The 12,980-nt window shown below is 33.6% G+C and overlaps 2 protein-coding genes across 3 annotated transcripts in view; both read right to left on the reverse strand.

Annotated features, from left to right (window-relative positions):
• Positions 1–12,980, reverse strand: part of LOC127871909 (uncharacterized) — a 303,905-nt gene that overhangs the window by 176,848 nt on the left and 114,077 nt on the right. The gene's annotated exons all lie outside the window — the stretch shown is intronic.
• Positions 5,373–11,240, reverse strand: LOC127871913 (uncharacterized). Its single transcript, XM_052415197.1, has 5 exons — positions 10,227–11,240; positions 8,759–8,929; positions 8,382–8,554; positions 7,398–7,539; positions 5,373–5,544 (listed from the first exon to the last, which is right to left on the reverse strand). Exons 1-5 carry the CDS (start codon positions 10,404–10,406, stop codon positions 5,494–5,496), a joined length of 717 nt encoding a protein of 238 aa, XP_052271157.1. The 5' UTR covers positions 10,407–11,240; the 3' UTR covers positions 5,373–5,493.

Raw genomic sequence — 12,980 nt, forward strand, 5'->3', positions numbered from 1 at the left:
ATTGTTTCTATTATTTATACTGATGTTTAATACATATACACATGGCTGGTAGATTTAACACTTGAAAAATGGTGATGAAACAGTTACCTAATCCACCCCTGATCCAGGTCTCCAAGTCACCTCACCAACAAAATTTCACCTACATGATTATAGCCATTCACTAAGCAAATATGAAGATATTCAATGAGTAAGATATGTGAAATACTCCAGAGTTTGGCAGTTATTTCACCTATCTTGATTTTAAATTTGATCCTCAAACTGATCCTGGATCACGTACTAATTCCAATTTCAATTTCAACTACTGAAATGCTTGGAAAATTTACATGTGTATTCCGTTTGATATTCTGAACAATTAACCCTTTGCATGCTGGGAAATTTGTCGTCTGCTAAAATGTTGTCTGCTAAATTTTTAAAATTAGCATTTTCTTCGATTTTTTTTTCAAAGAATACTATCAGAATAGCAAACAGTTTGGATCCTGATGAGACGCCGCGTTTTGTGGCGTCTCATCTGGATCCAAACTGTTTGCAAAGGCCTTCAAATTCCGGTTCCAGCGCTCAAAGGGTTAATGAAGAACAATCTTTAATGAAGTATGACTGAGTTACGATAGAACTTGATCCCGATATAACTTTTGGCACTTGATCCTTTGTGAACATGGGGCCAGGTGATCACTTCAGGATGCATTTTTTTTAAAACAACACACACAACTGAATAATATGTGTTTATTAATACATAAAATACATATATAAGTCCAAAAGAGGTATAATGATAAACACAATAATGACATCAATAATGCTGTACTTTTTTATAATGGTTTATGATTATGACAATGATGGTCAGCTGACAATCATTTGAGACACTGCATACAGTTTTCTGCTCAACAACTCTGAATTGACACTTGTAAGAACTACACAGTTTTTAAAATAAGTTAAAACAGGGTCATTATCCATATTTTTTTCACTGAAAATCTTTCATACTGAAAAGAGCAAAACCATGGGATAGTATTATGGACCTATGTCTCTGGCTCATTTAACCTGACAGATAATTGATTTCCAATCCTGTGCATTTTATGTCATGTTTTTCTTTCACAAATAAAAAACATTCAATAATACGAGTTGACATGAGGTGAGGTAGCAACAATTGTAAGATTGAATGACAAAAATCTAAGTAACACATATTGAATTTCACTTAAATAATTCAAATAAGACAGGAAATTTTACTAATAACACTATTTGTACCTCAATTTCATCAATATCAAAACAGTTTTATCATATACATGTACTTATAATTATATACACGGAAAAGTACAACACGAATTTATTTATAATATTACGTTAAAATATTATTCACAGTTAGGCTAAGAAAATAAACCTGTCACTCATGACCAGAACAACCAAGACTCACACAACTTTTGTCACTAGTGGCTATTTTAAAACATTATAATGAATAAATCATGCAAAACAAGTTAAAAGCTACACAATTTTTAATAGTTAACACAAATTGAAAATAAATAAGGAAGTGTTTGCATATTTCTCATATCTAAACAAGAGATGTGTTTGTCAGAAACACAATGCCCCCTATTGCGCCGCTTTGAATCCATATCTTTGACCTTGAAGGATGACCTTGACCTTTCACCACGCAAAATTTGCAGCTCCATGAGATACAAAATGTACACATGCATGCCAAATATCAAGTTGCTACATGTATCTTCAATATTGCAAAAGTTATTGCAAAACTTTAACCTACGTTAAAGTTTTAGGTTAAAGTTTTGGGACAGAATAACAGACAGACAGACAGGCAAAAAACAATATACCCCCGATCATTCGATCCGGGGACATAAAAATGATTGCATGAACAAGACTGACATATGCTTCATCAATCACATATTACTATGAGTGAAGTAGACCACTCTCCATTGCACATATGTGCCCTCACAAAAAGATTTCTCCTTTTAAAATACTTAACCTGATAATACAAATGCCATACTAGTAACTAATGTTTTCCAACAATTTTGGGTAAAAATATCCAGTGGAGTAAGTTCATATGGTGACAACTATTCATAGAAAGTTCTCACTGTTTTTGCTTCTGATATTTGGGTAGAGAAAAAATGGATGTTATATAGTTAGATGAAAAGTAGAATTCTTGTCTTTTTACATAAATGTAATAACATGCATTCTTATGTGATGCCATGGTTATAGGTCCAGTAAATGCAATAAAACTTTTTTTCTGACATATTTTAGCAATCAGACTGTAAAAATTGTAAATGGTATGACAATTGATACATATTTCTTCAACAATTAATATCAAAATATTGTGCATCTGGTAGAAGGAATTGCTGGTTGCTAAAATCAAATTTTTGATGGTCTGTGCTCAATATTTACACATGATTTATTTTACAGGTTACAAAACAATATTAATGTTCCATTAATATTAAGCGCCATAAACCATTTCTCAGACTTCAGGTGTGTTTTTTATGTTGTTTTTTACACAATTTAATTTTCATGTGCACTTAAGTTAAAGAAGGATACAAAACTTTAGTGCAAATAGCAAAAAGCAAAAAAACCCACATTTTTTTCAATTCTGCAAAAATAAGTGTTGAAGATCTGACTACAAAAATCAATTTAACGAGTCCTTATTGGCATTAACAGCATCCCTTATTAGTCTTCATTGTCATCAAAAGCAAGCTTATTAACTGCTCTGGAGCTGTGCCTGATTATAAAGTCCTTTAATTTGTCTTTGTTCACAGCACCAATCACATTTGATGAAATTTTCTTAAAAGGATTCATTTGTCTACCCTTCTGATAGTTGAAAGGCCTTATTTTTCGAATTGCATCCCCTAATCTTGAAATATCTTCTGATATTGACTTTCTGGAGTGTCTATCTTTATGTGTCTTGCTTCCTTCTAGTCCATTTACCATTGCACTGATTACAGGTGCTGCCTTCGATATTCTTAGCATAGCTTTATCACTTTTTCCGGCTCCAAGTCCTCTAATTACGTGTTTGACAAGACGAATATTATTCTCCTGTTCCATGTCTGCTGGTTTGTTTTTTCCTGGTCGGCCTTTTCTGTTGACCAACAATCCCAGTTTCACTCTAGCACTTTCAAAGTCTGACAACAGGCATTCAGTTTTAGTAAGGAAGTTGACACACTCAACAGCATACTTTGATTTGTAGGATGACATTCCTATAAACAGTGGAATGAATCGTTTCATAAGAATTGTAATCATGTCTATATCACCTGATTTTATTGCATCATTGAACATGATAAAATCCATTGCAACTCTGACAATCCCAAGGCTGTATGAAAACACACCATCTTCTTCTTCGTCAGTTTTACAATCTTCAGGCACTCTTATGCGGACAGCTTCACCTGAAAGCCAAACAAAATTATTTTTACAATAGAAAAGCTGTCATCATAAACAAATAACTTAAAGATACAATTAGTTGTAATTTACCTCTGACTGATTAGACTGATATATGTTAAAAAAGCGAGTTTCCAATTAAAGGTTACACATACCAGGAAATAATATAATATTTTTGATAAAAAAACAAAGAAAAATCAAGACGAGGCATTCAGTAAATGCACATGATCTGGATTGGATGTTTATTAGTGAGTTTTGTGAAACAAAGCCCAAATTAGGTCAATGTCAAATATGGGTTTGAATTAAGAATTTATATTTAATTACCATTTATGATAAGATCAATGGTTTTCCCGACATCTTTTGAAGGCACCGTAACACAGTACAAATGGCCACTGCGCCGAAGGTATATTTTAGCATCTTTTGGAGCAGAGTATGGGCAGAACAGTGTATCCACCACTTTGGTCACTTGCTCCTGTAACCACTGCTTCTTCCCTTTGGTATTAGAAGTCTTCACTTCTTCCGGAACCAGAGACCCCAAGTCTGTCTTGCAATCAGCCCCCCATCTTTCACAAGCTAACTCTATCACAAGAGCTCTGAAAAGATATAAAATAATTAACAAACAATAAAATAAAAGCTACAATGACAGGGCCTAAGACATTACTGTTAATTGTATTACTCTGAGCCATCACCAACTCTAACAACCCTGTGTTAGCCCTTATACTAAATGATGAAACCACTGTGTCAACATTTATTATGTTGAATCGCTGGTAATAGCAAATGGCAAACAACTACAGTCATGCATAACACTGAAGTGCCAATTTTCTATGTAAATCTCTTAATAGGCATTCAAAATATATTTCTATAATTTTGCTCAAGCAAGAACCAACACAGTTAACGGATTTTATGATGATAATGTTAATTTATAATGACAGCATATACGTGTACAAACCTAGTGACAGTAATGAGGAAGTCTTTGTGTGATTCATATCCATTAGCCTTAACTTGACCATTAACGTTTGTTCTATGAAGAATTGCTCTGTACTGGGCAAGTGATCCCTCTTCACGAGCTGTTTCTGGTATGTAGAAGGTTTTGATGATTTTCTGAAAATACATAACACACATTTTGTTTCATTTCAGGGGACAGCAGTTTCGACAAGACTTCAGCAGAATAGGTTCTGATCTCTTGGCAAGGTTTACTAACATTCCTGTTCTCGTGTTCACTGCTACAGCTTCACCAGATGCTCAAAAGAAGATATGCGCAAGTCTTCAACTTAAAACTCCAAAGATAATAGCAATGAATCCTGATAGACCAAACATTAAAACTGAACGACCGTCTTCTTCAAACACACAAGACCATCTGGATGAGATCCTTACTCCTATGGCTGAACAGCTTATCAAAGAAAAACATCAATATCAACTTACTATCATGTACACGGACACATATGTAATAAGCTATGTCTATGCTTTCTTTGAGAAAAAATGGGTGACCTTCAGTATGTGGGAGATGCCGTGCCGGAGAACAGACTTTTTGCTCAGTACCACCAAACATATACAGAAAAAATGAAACGACACATAGTCAAAGAGCTATGCAAAGAAAATTCGAAGATCAGACTCATATTTGCAACTGTAGCCCTTGGAATGGGACTAAATGCACCAAATATCAGAACTGTTATTCATTACAAGCCACCAACTTCCATCGAAAAGTACTTCCAGGAAACTGGCCGGGCCGGAAGGGATGGATTACCAAGTACGGCAGTTATGTATTATAACAATACTGACATACGAAGAAATCGACCAGGAATAGAGCGGCAAATGATACAATATTGCAAGAACAGTTCAAAATGCATGAGACTATTAATGCTGGAATGTTTTGGATATTCAAAAAGTGAAAATATTGATAACAACTTGTGTTGTAGCATTTGTGATAAGAATCTCCAAACAACAGTTGCCTAATACAAAACAAGAATTAGCCTATATGAAAACTTTCACTATAGAGATACCATTCACATACCTCTAACAAGTCTTGCTGAACATGAAATAGTTCTTCGATGACTGGAGACAACTGGTCAAACCTCTCTGTTCGACTGTGAGTACCAGATCTCAGAACGCGTGCCGAATCAAATGTTACCCGATTCAGCTGATCACCACCCAGGGGAATACTGGCCATGTTGTTAAACTCATCACCTGAAAATAACCAAAACAAATAATTAATTGTTGCATTTTATTTGTTTCATAAAAATACTAATTTGTTTCAATGCACATTCTTGTAGTATTTTTAAGTGTTATGTGCGTATTTTTCCGAATAATAGAGACACTTATAAATGGAGAAGACAATTAACTTTTTTCCTTGTTTTCGCTCTGTTATTGTATTCATAAATGAAAACTTTGAGCTTTATGTATATAAAACAAAAATGCTTAATATGGTGTTTGTGAAACAGAAAGCCAGTAAAACATTTTCATTAGTATTAGCAATAATAAATACCATTTCTGACACAAATATTTTTGTAGAATGGGAATAGTGTATAACATAATGATGTATATTGTAACTGAAAAGAGTTTCAAACAGTTTATCAAGCAACTAAACTGTAATACGTTGCAACATATTAGGGAAAGATCTAGGATCCGATATGGTACAGGGTGCTGCATAAAAGGAGCAGGGTGGAAATTTGGACCAAAAATTTTCTTTTAGTTTGCTATATCCAGGGTACTCATTAGTCAAATGCATGTGATCAAGGGTTTAAAGCACGTCTGCTGCATTTTTCATTAAATATTTGGGAAAATTAAATATTTTCATAATTTTTTGTTGGCCAGAACAGAGGGGCAGGAGGGAAGAACAAAAAAGGAGCAGGTTGCAGCACCCTCCTGTTTTACTTTAGATCTTTCCCTAGACATACATTGTATATAACTAAAGCAAAGCAAAAGTGTGGCCGTAACACATGCTTATTACGTCATATTTTACTAGTACGCGAAGCAGGAAAGTGTAAACATCGTTGAAAATTTTAAAAATCCATGTAAAGTATCTTATTTTTCAATTGACTTTAATGAAATAAAGACGAGACTTTTGAGCCGACACAAAACCCCCATAAAAACTCAAACTGAAATTGATAAAAACGGACTAAATATTTCAACAAAAGCATGACACGTTGTGCACATTTTCCGTCTTTCTGGGGGAATTTGTTTTCAAATTAGGGAAAAAATAAACCTTTGGGGTCAAATTTTTGGCCTCAAAAATATGCCCTGTAAAGAATATGGAAAAACAACAATAACATGAACTTGGAAACTGTGGTCTAACTCAAACTAAATACCTCTTCCAGCAGATGTATATAATGACTCTTTGGTTCCTAATATAGTGTCCATTATCTGAACACAATTAGGTTATGACTTTGGGTCTTTCATGATCACCTAATTAAAAAAAATCCATGTAGCTTAGTTCTTAACTATTTACTAGTATATATATATATATATATATATATATATATATATATATATATATATATATATATATATATATATATATATATATATATATTCTTTAGGAAAATATCTAGGACCACTTAAGTTATACAGGGTGCTGCTTAAGTGTTAACCTTTTAGTAAACACTTATTATTAGTAAATTCACTTGCATAAAAAGACAAGACTGTGTATTTTGGTGATTAGTTAACATGGCAACATAATTGGTGTATTTTTAACATGTCCATTATGCTGTTGCTACTTGATTATATTGTTAACAGGTATTTGATTAAAGAAATATTCCTATTTTAAAACAGTTTTGCTTGTTGTTTGAATAATGTTTTAAGTGTGTTTTATTCTAGAAAGTGACCATTTTTCCTACCAAAAAGCTGTAGGGTTGGTCATTTTTGCAAACTACAATGTTTACAGAATCTCAATTAACCAAAAAGTCAAAATGTGATTTTTGACCACAAGACTGATTTTCCCAGCTGCGGTCACATATAATGAAGTTAATTGTCAAAATGTACAAAATTTTCATTTAGCCAATTCCATTATTCATTAAATCCTATTTATTTGTCCTACTTACAAACACTGGATGAACTTGTGATGGTCTATCAACCACTTGTCTGTATTTATGGTCCACAAGACGAGGTGTTGCCGTAGAAAACATGGACAATGGCTGTATTTCTTCTACCAGTATCCGCATGACAAGCTGAGTACATCTTTTCCTACGAATAAAGAAAATCAAAGCGCTGAAGGCACTGAATTTGTTCGGCATCGCTGTTGTATAATCTTAGACGCAACTCAGTTTTCAAAATTATGTTATAGCTTTTTATATCGCAAGTTTGAAATGACCACAACCCATTCAAATTTATAAAGAGCTTGTCTTAAAGCACTGGTCAAGATGTGGGGTTTTTTCAAATCATTAATAAAAAGCTTTAAGCTTCATTTTAGGAAAACAGGGCTTAATGCATATGCATTAATTGTCATCCCAGTACCAGAAACTCTCTTTAAACAAAAAACAACACAATATCAGAAAGTGTCGTCCTTGATTAGCCTGTGCACATTGCACAGGCTAATCTGTGTGCACAGGCTAATCTTTTATGACATGCATTAAGCCCCGTTTTCCTTGAAAGCAGCCAATATGTACAGATTTCAATGACAAACACTAGACTGGCCAATGTTGTCTTACAAGCTGTTAAATACTTTTGAATACATACACACTTTGTAGTGTACCAGTGGAGACTATAAACAGGCAGATGCGGTGGATAGGCTAGGATCGTCTGCTTAATTTTACTGCAGTTATCCATACAGGTAGTGGTAACGGTTCCTAGAGTACTTAACGCAGCCTGACTTGAAAAATTGTCTCTACATTATTTGTGAGCTAACACTCACATATAAAAAATGAACATTACCTTATGTAATTATCTGAATTGAAAATGTATTGCTGGATTACAAACAGAAAGGTTGCAATTCAATTAACATGGTTAACTGTTTCTTATTGTTCTTTTCTTCACTCACATGTTGTATTTGCGCTACTTTCAATCAAGTTGAAAAAATAAATGAATACCTTAATGCTTCATGTTCGTTTGAAGACAAGAAGAAGATGGTAGGGTCAGGTCCTTGGGCAGTTATCTGTTTCGGTTGTGTGCTCAGTCCTTGAAGATCTCTTGGGTCAAATCTGTCGATAAGGATCGACCAATGAGTGTAGTGAAAATCTCTGTTTCCACTACCAAGCCTGACCTGTGGAAAATAAATTCATATTGCTCCTGTTGAATGTACAGACTCTATCTGTTTTAATTGTTGTTTTCTCAATTTTTTATCAAAATTATTCTTATATATTAAATATATATTTATATATTAAATATTGTTAAAGTGCAACAAATAGTAAAACATTGATAAAATTATACAGCTTAATTAAAGTTACAAACATATTAACTTCCTAACCTGATAAGCTTTTATGTGCCCGTCAATGTTATCAACTGTGATTTTGATGGTTTTCCCAATAGCCAAAGCAGAAACTACATCCCGACCATTTATTTGTCCAAGGTCATCCAACATTGGCAGCTTGCTTTTTGTAGGTATTGACATTCCCAGATTGTGTAAAAACTCCATGAGCTGGAAATGAAATTTGAAATCTCAAGCATTGTTTGATATTTAACAACACTTAAAGGGATCTTTTCACGCTTTGGTAAATTGACAAAATTGAAAAAAGTTGTTTCAGATTCGCAAATTTTCGTTTTAGTTATGATATTTGTGAGGAAACAGTAATACTGAACATTTACCATGGTCTAATATAGCCATTATATGCATCTTTTGACGATTTTAAAACCTAAAAATTATAAAGCGTTGCAACGCGAAACGATTGAATAATTTGGAGAGTTCTGTTTTTGTCGTTAAATTTTGTGAAACTACGAAGATTGCTTATATAAGGTATAAAATACGTCAAGTTTGTGTACTCGGCGGAATAGCTCAGTAGGCTGGAGCATTTTTACTTCAGGACTCTGGCAGGACTCCAGGGGTCACTGGTTCGAAACCTGGTCCAGGCAGTGTTTTTTTTCCTTTTTTAAATTTTATTCTTGATTTTTACTGGAGCTTTTACGATCCAATGTTTACATTTATCGATATAAAGCATTTAATTAATAAGTTGAAAAATGCCAAAATCTGTGAAAAGGCCCCTTTAAAGCTGCACTCCATAAACTCTAAATCAATATGTTTGACATTGGCATAGGTTGCTTTGAACATAAATGATTTTTATTCAAACTAAAACTAATTTGTATTAACCAAAAAATGTATGTTTGAAAGTTCTAGGGTACATGTATGACTAATTGTACATATATGTCCGTTTTAAATTGGTAAGAGAAGAAATAGAAACCTTATCTACAATGTAGACTAGTAGTTTAATATATATATATTTATATAAAAAAGCCATCTATGGAGCGTGACTTTAAACTACAGATACATCACAGGCATTCATGATAACCATTGATTGAATCTTCATGCACATTACAATTATGTTTTAATACCGTCATTATGTGCACATTTTTGTATGAAATTATAACAGACATTTAAAAAAAGTTCACACAATAGTGTGAGCTGTTACAGCAAAATGGAAAGAACATGACTGCACATACATGTGTATAATACATTGTTAAATATGATATAAATTTATAATAAAGTACACATACATAATCCAGAATGTAAATGCCAACCATTCCACAGGCTTATAAACTAACATTTTGAATCCATTAGCCCAACATTTTTCTTTTAATCTGTTTGTGTAGTGGATATAGGAGTTATCTCTGAAATTTTACTAGCCCATCACACATTTTAGGGGCCATGGCTAATTTGGGCTAAAGCTAATTTATATCCCTGTTACATGTTAATGTTTTAAGGCCAGAATAAACATACTTACTCCATTCCCTGCATTATATCTTATACGTGATGCAGCACAGCTTTTTGAAAGGCAATCATGTGGTTGTTCTGTAAGTACATGCCAAGTGCATACATAGCTGCTATGCCATGTTTTTTCTCTGGAACTGCAAGATCCATTGGGCAAGACAGGGTTATCAGAAACTGCAACACCTTCGGACATTTCAAGTGCATTTCTTTTACAATGTCACTGAAAAAGGTTTCAGGTTCTAGTTCTGACACCTTTGTCCTTAAAACACTTTTGTCTTTTGTTCCACAGATCCTGTTTAGTTCTCCAGATAGTCGTTGCAATAAACATAGATATAGTCTTTCATTTACAGAAGGGAGATCAAGAAGTTTTTCCAAAACAGTATTAACACTTACAGTGTCTTTTGATGATTGTTCAAATATTGTTATGACACTTTTCTTTTCGTTAACAGTAATTTCAGGAGGCATCAGTATTTTCTTCTTATGAAAACTGTATGGATTATTAAGATCTACACTTTGATTTACGGTTGTTGAATACAAATGGTCAAGGCTTTGTGTTTTTGTTTTGCTTGGTATACCAGAGTATGAATGATCAATGCTGCCTGATTTTGGACTAATAACTGAATCAATACATCTTGATGGAGATGGAGATGTCATCTTAAAAAGTGCCCTTGAACTTTTTCTAGATTTTACTGGTACAGTTGTGTCCTTGAACTTCTTAACTACTGGAGAAACAGAATGCATAATTAATCTCTTTGTTCTATCCTCACTCTCCTTTAGTTCTTTCATGTTCATTTGTAAATTCAACTTCATTTCTGATAGTTTGTCCAATATTTTCAAACATGTGTCACAAACCAACAGATTTTCATGTCCTACTTTCACAAGGTCTTCAATATTGCAGCCCAGACATTCAAACTGTTTTTTCAGTAGTATGGATCGCATAGCTACATTTCTTAAGTTTTTTAAATGTCCTTGAGATGAACGATTACAGGTTAGACAGGCCCTCACTGACTTTACTGGAGTCGCTGTTTCCATGGCTACAAAAGACAATAACATAGTATTAACAAAATCTGAGCATGACCTTTTCACAGGCTTGTGGTCTTCAAACTGGATATTAACCACCGCATGCCAAATCAAGTTTGTTAGATAAACTATATACAAATGATGTTTAAGCATACATTTAATACAGCATAGTTAAAGCAGGGCTTTTTCATGCTGATTTTATAGCCGTTATTCAGTCATATTCCCAATGGCAAAACATACCTTTTTTCCAAAATCCACTAAAAACATTCCCAATGGTGAATGGATAGTTTCAGTTTTCAAAGTATAGAAATAAAAAGATTTTCAGTGTAGAAAAAGGACTGGTAGGTTGAAATAACCATTTTTCTGATAGGTTTTCAGTTTCTATTTTATAACAATTAACTTAGAAATTTTACTAATAATATTTACCCAATTTAGGGTGAATTGACACTTCAATTCCCAATTTCAAGGGTATGGGTCATGTTCCCAAAGTAGGGTATACCTAAGGTAAAGGAATAAATCAACAAAGTTTAAGCAAGAAAGCTTTTGTATTATGCTTACAGGGGGATAAATGCAGCAAAAAGTTAACTGGAACTGATTGAATTAGTTATGTTTTGAAATGTGAATATGGATATAGGAGGCTTTATAATTTTCAAATAAACTTTTTGCTGATTGATTACAAATGCCATGACAATGTTTTGAAATACTAATTATATTATTATTATGTAAATGATTTTTAATAATTCTCTAAAGGGTGAACTTTAATTGGCTATTTTTGACAAATAACTGCATATGCTGTCTTGCCTAATCTGTTATCATACAAAATAAATTTTACCCTTTATTTTTACATCTTCTCACATTAACACTAAATCCCGAAAGAATTATCGTGGTAAAAAAATTCAAAGTTTTTTGCCGGGTTATTCTAACCTGGTGGACTGACTGTACAATATCATACCACTTTCGGAGACTTACATGTAGTACCACATAAGAATATGTGTTCAAACCTATGAAAATGTGTAAATGCTTTAGTTTAGAATAAAGGTGTGATATACATGTTGAGCAATATAGCAACTCATTTTGCTGTAATAAATTATTATACAATCTGAGAAAATAATTACTAGTACATGGGAAAACATCTTCAATTAGCATTAATGTGAAAATACTGAGCAAAGGCATGGGATTGAACCCACGACCTCCAGAGTGGTAGTCAGACACTTTAACCACGTCGCTAAAGATCTATCCCAAAAACAAGGCTGTTGGAAGTGACCTTATTTCACTACACTCTTCCCCCTTTTTAATGTTTCAAGGCCCAGACACGCCCGCTACAGCATGTCTTGCATCCGCATAGCCCTCCCAGACACCATTGAACAGCTCAGACCCATTCCCGCATTCACAGTTCTTTTTTGCCTCGTCGCCATTAATGTGAAAATACTGGGCTCAGGCCGGGGATTGAACCCACGACCTCCAGAGTGGTAGTCAGACACTCAAGAGCTAGCCCAACAGCAAGGCTGTTGGAAGTGACCTTATTTCACTACAGCTTTAAGGTGTGTGGTTCATTGTTGTAAAATACTATATAACATTACTATGACATTGACACTGACAGTTAATGTAATATATCAAATAGCTTTTTATTGGTGATTTATCGTATTTCATCTAATTAAACTTACAGCCAAACAATGTATGCAACAATAAATAATAACTACAACTTACATGATTGTAACTGACAATCAGTATACTCATATATTGTTAC

Source organism: Dreissena polymorpha, chromosome 3 (genome assembly GCF_020536995.1).
Source record: "Dreissena polymorpha isolate Duluth1 chromosome 3, UMN_Dpol_1.0, whole genome shotgun sequence".
Taxonomy (NCBI): domain Eukaryota; kingdom Metazoa; phylum Mollusca; class Bivalvia; order Myida; family Dreissenidae; genus Dreissena; species Dreissena polymorpha.

Coding starts and splice junctions, on each gene's coding strand:
- LOC127871913 (XM_052415197.1), bottom strand. CDS start 10,406: ATGTCCGAAGGTGTTGCAGTTTCTGATAACCCTGTCTTGCCCAATGGA. Junction 8,930..10,226: donor GATATAATGCAGGGAATGGA/GTAAGTATGTTT, acceptor TTTCATTTCCAG/CTCATGGAGTTTTTACACAA. Junction 7,540..8,381: donor AACGAACATGAAGCATTAAG/GTATTCATTTAT, acceptor CTTTATTCGTAG/GAAAAGATGTACTCAGCTTG.